This window comes from Osmia lignaria, chromosome 11 (assembly GCF_051020975.1).
Source record: "Osmia lignaria lignaria isolate PbOS001 chromosome 11, iyOsmLign1, whole genome shotgun sequence".
NCBI lineage: Eukaryota > Metazoa > Arthropoda > Insecta > Hymenoptera > Megachilidae > Osmia > Osmia lignaria.
The window spans coordinates 6118159-6132609 of record NC_135042.1 but is presented as its reverse complement, the minus strand read 5'-3'; the positions used below and the strand labels follow the sequence as shown (position 1 = coordinate 6132609).

Sequence of the window (14451 nt, the reverse complement as noted above, 5' to 3'; positions counted from 1 at the left end):
TAATTTTTTGCAATATTTTATATTACTCTGAGTTTCGAAAATTAAAATAGCCAGTGCAAGTGCAAGTGCAAAGACGAGTTAAAACACGAATTAACTCATGACCGGTCAACAATGTGTCATAATTGGCCATATGTATTAAGATGCATGCGAAGTGGTCGATTTCGAAGGTGCGGTCACGTCGAGTCGACAAACAACTCCTAGCAACGAGGTGTTGACTCGTCACGCCTTTCTGCATCGTGAATCTTCCGCCCTTCGTTGCAACCCTCCGAAGGGCAGGAATAAGAGTCGAGAAAGAGCCTTTCTGTAGCGTTCGGTAATAAATACAAGCTCGAGCCGGAAAAAACGCGAAGACCGATCTAAGGGTGGTTTTTTTCCTATTCCAGTGAAAGTGTCGTTCCTCTTCGCGTTGTTTACGTTCCATAAACCAGACCGAGGAAGGGTGTACGGTTGGTTGAATTCGCGAAAAGGTTGTTCGTTTGATTTCCAAGCAAAAGTTTGCCGCTTTCGTGGTGTACGCTTACCTTGACTCTGTGCTCCTGTTTTCTTTTCCCAGATGGATCTCCCGGGCTTGACACCTGCCTCGCGCACCCCTTACGAACGTGGAATTTCGACGTGGGCGTCGCGGCGCCACTTACCAACGATTTTCCAAGCGGAAAAACGACGGTACGTATAAATACATAGGGTGATTTAATATTCCTTAATGAATTCAAGCGGAACTTTAAACTCCAATAAAAAATTGAAAAAGAAAAATATTTTCCAAGAGCATAGATCCCCTTCGAACGATTCAAATTTACCCCTCGAGAGAGAGAGAGAGAGAGAGAGAGAGAGAGAGAGAGAGAGGAGAAAAGAAAAGAGAGCAGCTGAAAGGCCGAAAGTCGATAGAACGGAGCAGCTAATTAAAAGCCCTCTAATGGAATCCGACGGATTTCCGCGAGGCCGTGACGGCCGTATATATACGTCGTAAAGTTTCAGCGGCCTCCCTCCATGCATAATTCATAGCCGCCACCGAGGATGCTGTTCTCTTTTCTTCGAGTTTTTCGCCTGGTTCTCCGCGTGACACGCTCGAGATAACGCCAGACGTCTCTCCCTGTCTTCTCCGCTCGTTTCGCCCGATTTTCCTTTCTCTTTTCTCTTTCCCTTCGAATGACGTTCTCTGCCGGAAATCACCTAGAGCATCGTTCCACGCCGAGTAATTTCAGCGTGGAATCGCATTATCAGCGAAACGTTTTCGGTGGTTGGATGCTGATACAGACGAGGGCAGAGCAATAATTCAGCTACAACCGCGGCCCAACTACGAGGGAACGCTAATTCTCGCCCTCGATGTTCCACGCACGGGGACAATAGATCGCAGAGATTAAAGGATTTTTACAGATACCATACTCGCAGCAAGCATTAATCTTTTATTTATCTTTAACACCATAGGATTAACCGGCTCTCGTTTATCGATGATTACTTTGCGAAACATCGACGATCCATAGCAGAGCTTTTTCGAATGAGAATGTTTTTGTGTTGCAGATGGGAGATTCGATGACCAAACGAGGGAGAAACGGGATCCAAAGGGCACGGAATGAACGCGTCGACCATCAAAGTAGTAACAATCGTGTTTGGTCAGACATGGTAATCTTTTTCAATTTAATACTTCCGATTGCTGTTTCTAATTAAAGCGTTTATGTAGTCATTTTCTGTAGACTTTAAGCTTTACATTGATATATTAGAAGTGCTATTTTGAACTACTTTTATGTCATGAAATTCTGTGTTTCGAAATAGTAGCGAACGAGCGGAAGGAAAACGGACAGGGAGGAAAAAACCGGGAAAGAGGCCTAGAATTCGAAGAATTCCGAAAGCTCGAGCAACACGAAGAAAAATTCCATCCTTGACGTGGATAAATACGAATGCTCGACGATGCAATTAGCGGTTTCGTTCTCCGACACGGTTGGACCCTCTCGTACTGGCAGAGGCGTCGATTACAGATGGAATCCGAAGGATGAGAAACAGCGGCCCCGCGGTAATTGGATTTTTTCCCGCTTTCGAATAGCAACCACCAATTCATTAGGGGTCTGTTTGCGCGGCGCGGTTCGAGGACCCTCGATCGAATCCGTTGGTCGAAAACGAGAGTGGAAATTTACACGTGCTCCGCTCGGTAGGACTGGCTGCGCAAACAGGCCCTTGTGTACAGCCGGCCTGCAAACAGCGGATGCTATTAATTGCCATTAATTCGGCCGCGTTATGGAGAAGTTTTCGAGCTTGGTCGGAGATGAGGTTGCGTAGAAAATTTCAACTTTCATACTCCTACTTCCGCCCTTCTGAAAGGAGTTTCATGCTTTTGAAACACATTTATCCACTTCCTACTGTTTCTAATTTTAATCCTACTTTGTGTCTTTCAGATCTAAATTAGAATTTTGGAGGTTGGAAGAGAATCAGAATTGAACGTTATTGAAATAACACAAAGGCATTGAACTGCCAATGGCAATAAGCAATAGCGTATAATTAACTGCGGTCAGAGAGCAATTCTGAAGCTCCATCGACCTGACACTGCTCGTATATTCTTCTCAAAGCCATTACGGAGGACTGGCTCTGGCCTGACAATAATAACAGTAACAATAACACGAAGTCGTGGAAGCTGGATATGAATATGTATCAGGTACATCTGTTGCCTGGTAGTCCTCCCAACGGTAGCGTTATGAGACGAGAAAGGGTGCAGACGCGATTCAATATCAGTCCGGCTCCTTCTTTGCAACGTGCCAGAAGTTGCCAACGGGGGGCTAATTTCTACCCCGTGCCTCGGCAACTACCACATTTTTGTTCTGCCTCCTTCGTCGTCCAATGTTGTTCTTCAGATGGATTTTTTAATTAGAAAAAGCACCTAGATACCGTTTTAATTAAATCGTTTTAGACAGGAAAAATAATTGTGCCGCTGTAAGATACGTGGCAGTGTTCAAATTTTATTTTTTTTAAAGATGTAAGTTTTTTTCAGCAGATACATCCCTATAGCCCTCGGAGCAGGGCGCGAAGAAAGATCTTATCGGGCTGGAATAGGGTCCGTCGCCAGCCTTTCAGCAACAAATTAAGGATTTTAAGCCGAAAGTAATTAGTCCCGGCGAACAAGGTGTCACTCCGTGAAAACGAGGAGACGGAGAGTCAGCCTTCATTGTTCTCGCCGTAATCCTCCGGGAACGTTCATAACTTCCTTCGCTGGTCTGCATCGAAGAAAGCTCTTGGAAAAGGATGATTTCACTTTCCGGCCGAATTAATCGTCCCATCGACGTGTTCCTTTCTTTTTTCGTCTACCTTCTTCGCTACGAAAATATTTCCTGGAAACTCTTGCGTGTCTCGAACAATGAATCCGACTGTCGTTCAAACTTGAAACATCTTTCTTAGAACCGTAAGCAAGGTTTCGCGCAAATCGGTTCTCGCAAAGAAGAATTGCAATCAATTTCATGTAACTGAAAAAGAGATTACCGGATACGATCTCTCTCTCCCCTTTTCTCTCGCCGAGAGGAGAAGAAAGCTGACGCGATAATCTTATTTAGCCTTTCACTCGGGCAAATGGATTATTTCGGGCGACGCTGAAAGCCTCCTCGTACTCGAAAATCGCGAATCCTCTTTAGTTACTCCGCGAACGTAATTAGTTAATTAAAAGGTAAAGAGAGGGGAAAAGGATGGCCGACCAGACAGCTTGGGATTTGTGTCCTGATCGCGGACAACCCCTTCGATGCTGCTGCATTTGCGTCGGGACGTCAATTCGATTCGATGGACGTTCGCGTCGCTTTATTTGCGATTTCAAATCGAACCGTGAAATTACGACCTAACAGTCGCATCTGTATTGATTGCGTTCCTCGGCAATCATCCCACAAAGCTTCCCCTTTCACTTTCGATGCACATGAAATTTGCAACTTTTTACATAAAAAAATTGTACAGACTATGTATACGCGAACCATAACAGTTCACCGAAAGAAGCTTCCCTAAGGGATGCTCGAACCGAGCCACTTATCCGTGAATTTCAACCCTCCTCGAATTTCGCGAATTTCACGAGTACCCGACAACGGGATCCCGATAATATATGCAAAAGCTCCACAAAGGAACATTAACATTTATATTCGCGAAGATGCAGCGGCTCGTAAGTCCCGTAGACTTCCGTTACGGAATTGCTAATGATAAGCAAATAGGGGTGTTCTGTATATCTTTGACCGTCGAAGATCCACCCTATCGATCCTTTAACAAATTTTTTTTTTCTATCAGGATTAAGAGTAGAAGACACAGCTGTACTGACAGCATTCGGGATCTTAATCAGTTTCGTTCGGTATTCTCTGAGGAGAATTTGACCAACGGGAGAAACCTCGGGGCGGAATTCATCCTGCATCCTTAAGAAATTGGTAAAGGAATTAGATACGCGTGTATACTTCCCAGAATACGCGAAATACCTGCACGCTTTTATTCGACTACAAGCAAATTTAAAAACGAACAGACTCGTAAAAGGTGAACGAAAATATCCTGTGCAATCACCCCCTTGAATATTCCACGTAGACAGTGTGGATTGCACACGCGTGCGAATGCATCGAAACGAGCAGACAAGAGGAAGAGAAAATAAAAAATAAAAAGAGGGAAAATAGAGTGAGAGGCTGGACGGTGAAAATAAGCGACTGAGTTCGAGGGGGTTCGTTTATAAGCCGCGTGTGCTTTTTTGTAGTGCAAATGAATAGGTCCGACCCTCGTGTCCGAAACTTTTGTAATTTTACACCGTGGCTGGTCGGTGCATTCATTTTCCAGAAAAATTTAAACTTTTCATCCGTCTAGCTCTTCTTTTTCTTCCAATTACCAAGGGAAGGGATTTCGAAAGCACCGTGTAACGCGCCGTTTCTTTACATAGATCGTATCACGAGAAGACACCGGTTAAAGCTCTCCTCCGACGAGCTGCGAATCTATTTAGGCTTATCTTTTAAACGAAACATTGCAACGAGGTAGAGAACGCCTCATCCATATCAATGTAGGGTACGTCGCGAGATGGTTGAAAAGGAATAGCAACCCTTCGAACCGATCACGTACTCGTTTCCACCCTCCACGATTCGACCCTTCCGCCTCGAGGATCCGCTCCCGAGTCTTCGTTTACTTTCGATTTCAATTAAACCCTCCGAGCAAGTGTCGGTGCACGAGATAGAATTTATAATAAAATAGAATAAGAACCATTATTTTCTTTTTTCAGAAACCTGCTTCGCTGCTATTGTGACTATGGAAGGGAATAAATGAAAAAAAAGAAACGAAAGGTTTGTTCTACTCTGTTCACTGGAATCTTTATTATAAATTTCAGCCTACTAACAAGATAATTAATCTTATCGAGTACATTGAAACGGTAATGTGAAAATATCTTAACAATTATAAGAGACAATTTGAACATTTCAGCGGATATTCGTTTTCTTAACGATGCTATTTAATTAATCAACATTTTATAGAAGTATATGTATTCTTTAATTACGATATAATTGATGTATCCCTGATGAAATTAGGCACTTATATTAATTGTCTGGCGTGATTATATTGCAGTATTGCGATGGAAGAAATCGATGATCTGCAAACGTGATTTTTCGACTATTCTATACAATATACATATTAAGGAAGCAAGAATTTCTTATCGTTCGCTAAAATATCGTATAAGAAGCAGAAAATCTATTAGATAAAAATTCATATCTACAAACAACTGGTAGATTTTAGACGCACAGTTAATAGCAGACTTTTCATATAAGCTATAACAAGCACTTTATGGTATTTCTCTTTCAAGTAAATAGTTTTTATGTGCAACTAGGAAGACACTTATGTAAATATTATTTTCTTGAGAAATATACAGATACAGCAATGAAATGTTACTGTTTGCACATAATAAGTATCTACTGTTGTACTATTACACCGGTTTATAAGGCACTACGAACATTCGCTTGTTTCAAGATTACTTACTGTAATCATAACACAAAAATACAAGGCAACTTTCTACGTGCACATATTTCTTTTTTTTCAGTAATATCAATTTTAGCTCTGGCAGTAAAAAATATTGAACAAATTCACAAGAAAATTGGACCAAATTACTGAATTTTTGAGCTTAAATTTGGCAAGAGTAATATTCTAGATTAATAAATTGTTGAATAAAAATACAAATTTTGCATACAATCAGTTACAGTGCGTGTAAGTTAGCGGATGCAACGATACTGATTCCTGTATTGACATAATCGTTAAATGCATTCTCAGAAATTTCAAATTTCCACTGTAACAAGATCTTGTTGAACCAGTATATGCAAAACTTGTTATATGTACACACGTGTCTTGTAAATACTCTCTATGTTTAGGAACTACGAAATAAACTAATAATATCATTGTGCATTTATAACTATCCGCGTAGTCTGAATTTACGAACAATGCTCTAACAATACAGGTATTTTATTCTGCTATCAGTTTTCTAATAACATTTCTCGTTTGCCATAGCGGCCACATTTGAACAAATATTTTACCCTGCATAAAGTAAACCGTTAACATAAAAATCAATTTCAATGTTTTATACAATTCAACAATCGCTCCTCCTGTTGCTATTAATCATTATTTTGTCGATGGTTCATTATAGCTTGCCATATCCTTAATTCGATTCCTCCTCTAAACAAACAATTTATTTATTAAATACATCACTCGTGTAAACGAAAAAAAATCTGGTTAGTTACCTGAGATTCAGCCTACGAATATCATCTCGAGAAACATGTTCCAGGACATCCTTCAATGTATATTGCTCATACATAAACTATAAACAATGTTAATAATTAATGTCATATTTCATTGATATCACAGTTTTTAGGGTACTTACTCTTTCGATTGAAGCTTCGTCTATTTGAAGGTTTTGTAACCATTCAACAAGAGCTTGATCTGTACATGGTACTGCACTAGAATTTGAATCACTTACAATCAATGATACAGCCGGTTGTACCATATTACCAGATATCGATGAATTATAACTTTAAAAATAAAGTAAAAAAAATTAGTTACTTTTTTAAGGTACATGTTAAATTCGAATTAGGAAATATATCGTATCTTACCCTGATTCCTGTCTCAAAGTTTTTCGATTAATATTTTCACAAAGTCGTGTCAAAGTATTAACTTGAGCTCTTTGCTCGTCAAGAATTTGTTGCAACAAAGTCTGATACGATTTTTGGCTTTCAATTAATTCTTGAAGCAATTTCATGTTTTCCATTTTTAAGGCCCCCATTTGATCTCTGTATTCTTTCCAATATTTATTATCGAGAGAATCACCGGTCTTTTGAGATTTCACTGAGTTCACTGTCGACACACCGGATGTAGATCCTTCTTCAGGACCTTGGCCACCAGGTTGCACGCGTTCTTGACCAAGTAAATTAGCTCCAAGTTCTATAAATTACACATTAAACAAATTTCTTAATAGACACCCTCCACGAAAAGTGATCTGCTAACTGACGTCTAAATGTACCAGAGATTCTTTATTAGTGGTGATGATATTTGTATTTAAGATATTTTTAGAGCTGATATAATTATCTGTATATCTGATAAATGTATACAATACACATTTAACATATCACTAGATAATATGAAAAAGTGTATTAGTCAGTAGCCATTAGTCAGCAAGATGATTTGTAACACCACTTTCTTCATATAAAAAATGATTACAATATTACCAGGAGAGAGTACAGTGATGGCTGCTTGAACCGCATTTCTAACTAAGTTGTCCAATGCGAACATCCAGTGAGGTTTTATGCTATGCATTCGTAAAACTTCATTCACCGCGGTTTGGAAAAGGTAAATGGCTAAATTAAGATGATTGATAGCAGTAGAATCAAAGTCTAGCTCTTCCTTCAATGTTCTTATAGCTGTAACGATTACTTCATGGTGTTGTTCCGCGATATAATCTCTTAGAGCACGCATTAATAATTCCAAATGGGACTGAAACAAAAAGAGTATTTACATACACGTATCTTATATTTAATGAATATATGTATAAACAATAATTACCATTTGAAGGACAGTTTGACCCTCTGCTTGATGTATACCTCTCATCCAAACCTCACAGATCTTTGCCTCGTCTTGAGTAAGAACTCTAGTTAGTGTCATTCTTCTTTGGCTATCCTTCTTCAGTAAGTAGAAACCTTCTTGTTCTTCACCGGTTTTTGGTCCTGGTTGACCTATCAATAATAGATCATTTACGTTAAAACCGAATGGTTTTATTAAGCATTAGAAATATTACCTCCTAATTCAACTTCCGGTGATAATAAACCACCCGAGGAACTTCTCCTGGTCATTGAAGCTCCACCTATATCAGTTTCACTTGTCTCTATGGACGGTGTATTTCCTATCGTACTAGAAGTATGAAGATTAAACATTAATCTCAAACGCTATTTATATTCATCTCCTTATACATGAATTTTAAGTTTACATTATGCACATGTCACAAGGGCAAGAATATTTCCTGATACATCTAAATTGGAAATAAACCTGAATACATGTGGCAATCACTGAAGCTATAAATATTAAAAATGAATGATTAAAAAGCATATTAACAGTGTTATATAGACGATTTTTTTTATATGTTTGTATTAAATTTGCTTAGTATATCGAGCTTCAGTTCATAACTTAAAGTTCAGTTCATATAATTAGCTTAAGATGTATACAAGGAAGATTTGAAATATCATAAGAATCTTATTCTTTCATTTTCATTTTGAAAAGATACACTCCATTACATGTATTCCAAACAGGAAGCTCCATTGCCCACAACACATGAACATTCAGCAACATAAAGCACTGCACGTATTAGTAAACGTATTAAAAAATATATGGGATAATTAGTGTTAATGCTAATTAATTTCTTAACTTATATTATAAAAATAAATTTAATATGTAATGTACTACTATTGTTTGTTATATCTTTTTATGGACAGCTTTAACCATTTATAACGTTAGTACCGTACCTGTTAAAAGAAAGGGTCGCAGTGGGCATTCTGATGGGAGACAGAAGGTGTGCTGGACTGCGCTCTCTAAGTGGGCTTGACTTTGTCAGTCCTCCACTGTATGTAACACTTTTTGATTACATTTCATTATATTACAAAATAACATAGTTAAGAAATGAAATTTCAGAAAAATCACAGCACAAACCACGCGTTCAAATACATTGCACGCAATGTATTCAGATTTATTATTCGACAATTATCATCTATGTTATCATCTTACTACTACAGACTGATTCGACCAACACGAAACGTATCACAAAATCGCTTTTAATAACATAAGAACAAAAATGAAATTGTTCAAAGACTGCAACGACATAAACATTTACACGTAGATACGTATTACATAAATAAAAGATTTACGTTACCTATCATCTGACTGTGAAGTCTGAATAGGAGAAGCGGAAACGACATGATTATTGTTTGTTTTATCAGATTTTCCTGAACGTTCAAGTCTATCAGCAGGTACTGAAATACTTCTACCAAAATCAGGTGGTGCCACTAACCGACTAGTTTTCTTTTTCCTAAACATAAAAATATATTGACCAATCTATTTACTTATGTAGCAATTTTTTTACTTGTGTCACGTACTCGTTCAAAAATGGATCTTCTAAGAGTTCAGCCGCGGTTGCTCTTATGTCTGGATTAGGCTCAAAACAACGTAATATGAAACTTTTCGCTCTTTCAGATAGTTCTGATGGAATTTCTGGATGTATTTTGTAATATCCAACCTGTTAGAACATCGAATTTAATATAGCTATGATTGTATCATTTCTAAATAATATAAACATTTTACCTTAAAAACCGCTGCTTGAGGTGAACCCAACTCAATAAACGGTGGCTTTCCAGTTGCCATCTCAACTATTGTACAACCCAAAGACCAAATATCCGCCTACACGTGTAAATAACATAGATTTTTATATTATACACTCAAAGATAATGTTTGCAAAAGATTTAGCTTACAGGAGCACCATATCCACGTTGTCCCTTGTCGATAACTTCCGGGGCCATATACTGCAATGTTCCAGTAAATGTTTCTGTACTTGGACACAAACCAGCTAATCGTTTTGACATGCCAAAGTCTGAAATCTTGACTACGCCACTATACGTATTTACTAGAACATTATCGCCTAAAAATAATAAATACTATGAAAATCCTGTAACGTCGAAAAATGAAACTTACATATTACATTTTACCTTTGATATCTCGATGAACAATCTTTTGATCATGGAGATACTTGAGACCCTCTAAAATCTGTTTCGTATAATAAGCGATTGTAGATTCGTTTTCTTTCAGAGGACCCCATTTTGATCGAAGTAAAGCTGATAAACTTCCTAAAGAAATAAATAAAACATACAGTACATTGCATAATGTGTTACTATATTATACAGTAATATATTGATCGATACTGTACAATCTTATTGATTTACCTCCTGGAACTTGTTCCATAAATATTTTGAAGTATCCATCTTCGCTTACAGAACCAAGATATTGCACGATGTTTCTATGTCTCAGTTGACTGTGTAATTTAATCTCCTCGTGTAGGGGTTGTACATCTCCTAGATTTCGTTCACGAATTTCTTTCACTGCAATTCTAACTTGAGTGTTTAAATCTCGAGCGGCGTAAACGACTCCATAGGTGCCTTTACCGAGCATTATTCGTTTATTTTGGTCATCCAGTTCATACTCGAACTATAATAACGCAGATATTAACAAAAGAAATTTAATTAAATCCTTGCCAAGATCTAAAAACTCTCTGCAAACCTTCATTCTGTCATCAGTCATGTAAGCATCCAAATCTGTAACCATACCCTCTTGGTCTCTGGTCATTTCCAAAATCAAATCATAGAACCTTTGTCTGCATTGCACAGATGGAAAATACATTTGGAAATCATCAGAGTTTTGATGAACGTATAAAAAAAGACAACGTTCATCCCTCTTGTACAAGCTTACACTACGTATCATGTTCGCGGTGAACAACCAATCGTGAACTTGCTTGCAGTTATTCTTCATATTATCCAAGCACAAATTCCAAATCTGTACCGATTTCTCTTCAGCTCCCAAATTAACGTTTACGTAGCTCGGCATCAAGATCTTCGTCGGCTCCAGCACTAAGAGCTGAAAAGAGAAAGGTTAGCGACTAATTCACCTTTTCACTGGAACCTGTTGTAATGGAAAATTGATTCATTAAAGTCAGTCTAAGAACCTGCACTAAGAGCAGTTTTATATTATTCTTACTTTGACCCAAAATGTACAGAAGTAAGCTGGATTGGTAACACAATATTATAAGCCATAGTCTCCCGAATTAGAAACTGGATCCTTTGTAGAACGATTCCATTTATCAACTTACTGGAAACCGTATACTATCTCCAACTTCCGATTTTGTAGCTTCGACAAAGTAGTCCATCCAAAAACTAAATATTTGCTCCTCTGGTGAAACCTCGGCTTCGTCGTTCTTTTTACGAAATCTATCTATCAGCGATATGTTCCCTATTGTTGATTTCAGGTACCTATTAACAAATAATCTCATTAACATCCATCTTTTATTTCAATATTAAATACTTTCAGAGGTGTTAGATATTTACCAGTTCGGCGGCTTCAATTTGAACATACATTCTGCAGCTTGAATAGCTTTAGAGTAATCCTCGGCTAACACACTGATCTCAAAAAATGTGGCCACGTCCCAATAGTCCTTCAAACTTGACAAACTACCCTTCTTCCCAATAAGATTATTCAGTATCATTCCAATGTGTTGCAATTCTTCACTTTTTGAAAATTCGTTTCCTGCTATAACCAACAATGTGGCGAGATTTATCCCTGCATACTCATTTGGTTGAACCTAAATACAGAAATTATAATTAAATAAAACCCGTGATTCAAGTGTTCTTCTTTATATTTAAAATACGAAAAGAACAATATATAAATACCTCGAAACCTTTTCTGTACCAATGGATAGCACACTTTAAACTTTCTAAATCAGTATGCCTACTTTCTACAAATTTATCTTTGTATATTCTGCCACACAAACATAACATATCAGGAACATGATTTTCTTTCTTCTCTAAGGCTTTCTCTATAACTTTTAATGCCCTTTCTCTATCACCCTCTTTATTCCTTCGATTCAACGCAAAGGCGTATAGATACCGAATAGCCGGGGTGTTTATGTAATTTTTGTGAGTCGGAATTGTTCTCAGATCATCAACTAATTGTACCATTGCGTCGTAATCCTGAACATACATAATGTCAGATGTTGGAAAAATTTATTTCGAAGGACACTCATTTAAATACGCCTACCTGTATTTCACGGAACGATATAAGAACATTCAGAACAACCTCCCCGGATAAAACATTTGGATCATCTAAACGTTTGCGCATGTTGTTCAAGGCCTTTGAAAGTTCTTCACCCGAATATGTTTCACGTGCTTTACGTAAATCCGCTAGGAACTTTTCTTTCATATGTGCTCTATAAGAAAAATATCAAGAATAACATCAATATTGCAATAAGGTCAAGTTCATTACACATTTTTTAGAAAAATTTCTTAATAGTAGAACAAATGCTTTAAATCAATTCTATGTACAAAATGATAAGATAAACTATTCACTTCTTTACCGTGACATAATTAAGACAAAGGAATAACGTGTTTTGGTTTCTTATCTATAAAAAACCATATGATAATGAATCAGTGAAAAATGAAAACATACTTAGATTGTACTTCAACATCTTGAAACAGCTTCTTAAGCTTCAATGTGAGGTGTTGCTTTGGATCTACTACTTCATCACCAGTGATTCTGGTAGTAGCTGGATTTGTAGCTACACATGAACCACATTCTACTACACGGTATGAAACAAATGTGTAGCTTCCACATGATAACTATAGATGAAAAAATTTTATGTTAAACAATAATTTTTAAATACAACATATACATAGGTTGATATAAATATACCTTGAGCCTAATAGTTGTTTCTGTATCTACATCATTATGTAACAGGATATTTTCTTTCATACCAAAACTTTCTCTAACACCAAGATGATAAAATAAAGCAGACTGTTGTAGCTGAATACTTAAGTCCACAACAGCTACATCCGCATTGTAAAATGTATCAAGTACATTTGTTTCTCCAAAATCCAGTTTTTCAAACTGAAAAAATCACGAAATTCGTATGATTCCAATATTACATTTTATAGGTTCTAATGAGAAAAACAGTTTTACCTGTATATGATGCATATTAGCATTGACTAAATTACATGCTTGTCTAACTTCCTCCAAGGCTCTTCTTCTCTGAACCAAGTGTTCTGGTTGCTGTAGATCTAGAACACAAGCTACATCCATTCTAGGTCTCCCTGAGATTGTAGTATGCCCAGAAATGTCGCTATGAGTACCAACACTATCTGTGCTAGAAATTCCTTCTACAGTTGCCGATTGTGAAATCCCTATAAAGTATTATGAATAATAATAAGAATTTAGAATTAATGTATAATGCAATACATATCAGGCTAATATTAAATTTAATTGATTTAGTTACCAGCCATATCAATTGTATCACCACAAGTGGAAGGCATGTTGCACAACTATTTCTTACTGGGTATAACTAATATTGTTAGCTATTATTTAATGAATTCTTGGAAGCTTCGTTGAACAAAGAAATGTTACATTTACCTGTGTACAAATGAAGTATATAAAATAATAGTTAATTACAAATATCGCATGATATATAATACAGAAGATTACCATTAAATGTAATCTTATAAACCATTGAATGTTACAGATAATATGTAAGAATATAAACATATGGAATTTGAGGAAAGTTGTATAACTTATACAATTACAAGGTCAAATATAATGGAAATATTTAAAAAGATTATTATACAAATACATTAATAATTTTCAAATATTTTGAAGTACAGTGAAATAACAAAATGTAAAAGAATATTGAACAAATAATCAGTTTGTGACATAAGCTCGCACAAAACTAAAGTATAATAACTATATCATACATCATTTCACAAACGTTAATAGAGAATAATTGCGTCAAACTTATTCTTTAATCAGGCAACGGTACGCAAAATACCTTTTACAGTGCACATTATAGATACAACCGTCCATTTCTTCTAGAACACACAAATCCGGAGTCGAGGTCGTGCTGTACAACTCACATAAAGAATTTTCTTGTTAGTTCACAGATGGCAGAAAGATCAGTCGCTCTACCGGTATAAAAATAGAAAATCTTAAGATAGAACGCATTATAATAAAAATGAAATGATAATTGTGATTAACACATAGGACCGTTGGAGTAAAACACGAACCCATTTATTTCTTAGCTGAACGCAAAGCGCAGTCTTTGTAGCAGTTGAAGATGAATGGTAACGAAATTAATTGACCACAAATTTATTACAAGAAAAACTTTATTTTATTGTACAGAATATAATATCATTTCAAGGATGAATG

The 14451-nt window shown here is 36.9% G+C and overlaps 1 protein-coding gene and 1 long non-coding RNA gene across 5 annotated transcripts in view; one reads left to right on the top strand and one right to left on the bottom strand.

Moving 5' to 3' along the window:
• Window positions 1–3905, top strand: part of LOC117604043 (uncharacterized) — an 81774-nt gene extending 77869 nt beyond the window's left edge. Inside the window, exons 6-9 of the long non-coding RNA XR_013063020.1 lie at window positions 554–663; window positions 1516–1617; window positions 1771–2005; window positions 2385–3905. This is a non-coding gene — a long non-coding RNA (uncharacterized LOC117604043). The remainder of the gene's footprint in view (window positions 1–553; window positions 664–1515; window positions 1618–1770; window positions 2006–2384) is intronic.
• A 1139-nt stretch (window positions 3906–5044) lies between these two features.
• Window positions 5045–14204, bottom strand: Ask1 (apoptotic signal-regulating kinase 1). Of its 4 annotated transcripts, none has more exons than XM_034323689.2 (24): window positions 14075–14204; window positions 13529–13662; window positions 13216–13436; window positions 12949–13143; window positions 12706–12875; window positions 12298–12466; window positions 11931–12230; window positions 11589–11842; window positions 11354–11513; window positions 10768–11121; window positions 10434–10695; window positions 10200–10337; window positions 9966–10132; window positions 9799–9894; window positions 9594–9733; window positions 9371–9526; window positions 8967–9074; window positions 8246–8358; window positions 8014–8183; window positions 7680–7944; window positions 7068–7395; window positions 6839–6986; window positions 6699–6775; window positions 5045–6633 (listed from the first exon to the last, which is right to left on the bottom strand). In XM_034323689.2, exons 2-24 carry the CDS (start codon window positions 13563–13565, stop codon window positions 6573–6575), a joined length of 4089 nt encoding a protein of 1362 aa, XP_034179580.1. In that variant the 5' UTR covers window positions 13566–13662; window positions 14075–14204; the 3' UTR covers window positions 5045–6572. The 4 variants fall into 4 exon arrangements, with proteins under 4 accessions (XP_034179580.1, XP_034179583.1, XP_034179581.1 ...); XM_034323692.2 differs by having other exon boundaries at window positions 8967–9062; window positions 9509–9526; XM_034323690.2 differs by having other exon boundaries at window positions 5046–6633; window positions 8967–9062.
• Window positions 14205–14451: the final 247 nt, after the last annotated feature.

Bases quoted from the DNA above. Each gene is read 5' to 3' on its own strand.
- Ask1 (XM_034323689.2), bottom strand. From the start codon at position 13,565: ATGCCTTCCACTTGTGGTGATACAATTGATATGGCTG. The intron at 11,843-11,930 runs GTATTTATATAT...TTCTGTATTTAG, and splicing joins GGTACAGAAAAGGTTTCGAG to GTTCAACCAAATGAGTATGC. The intron at 9,527-9,593 runs GTACGTGACACA...TTTTATGTTTAG, and splicing joins GAAGATCCATTTTTGAACGA to GAAAAAGAAAACTAGTCGGT.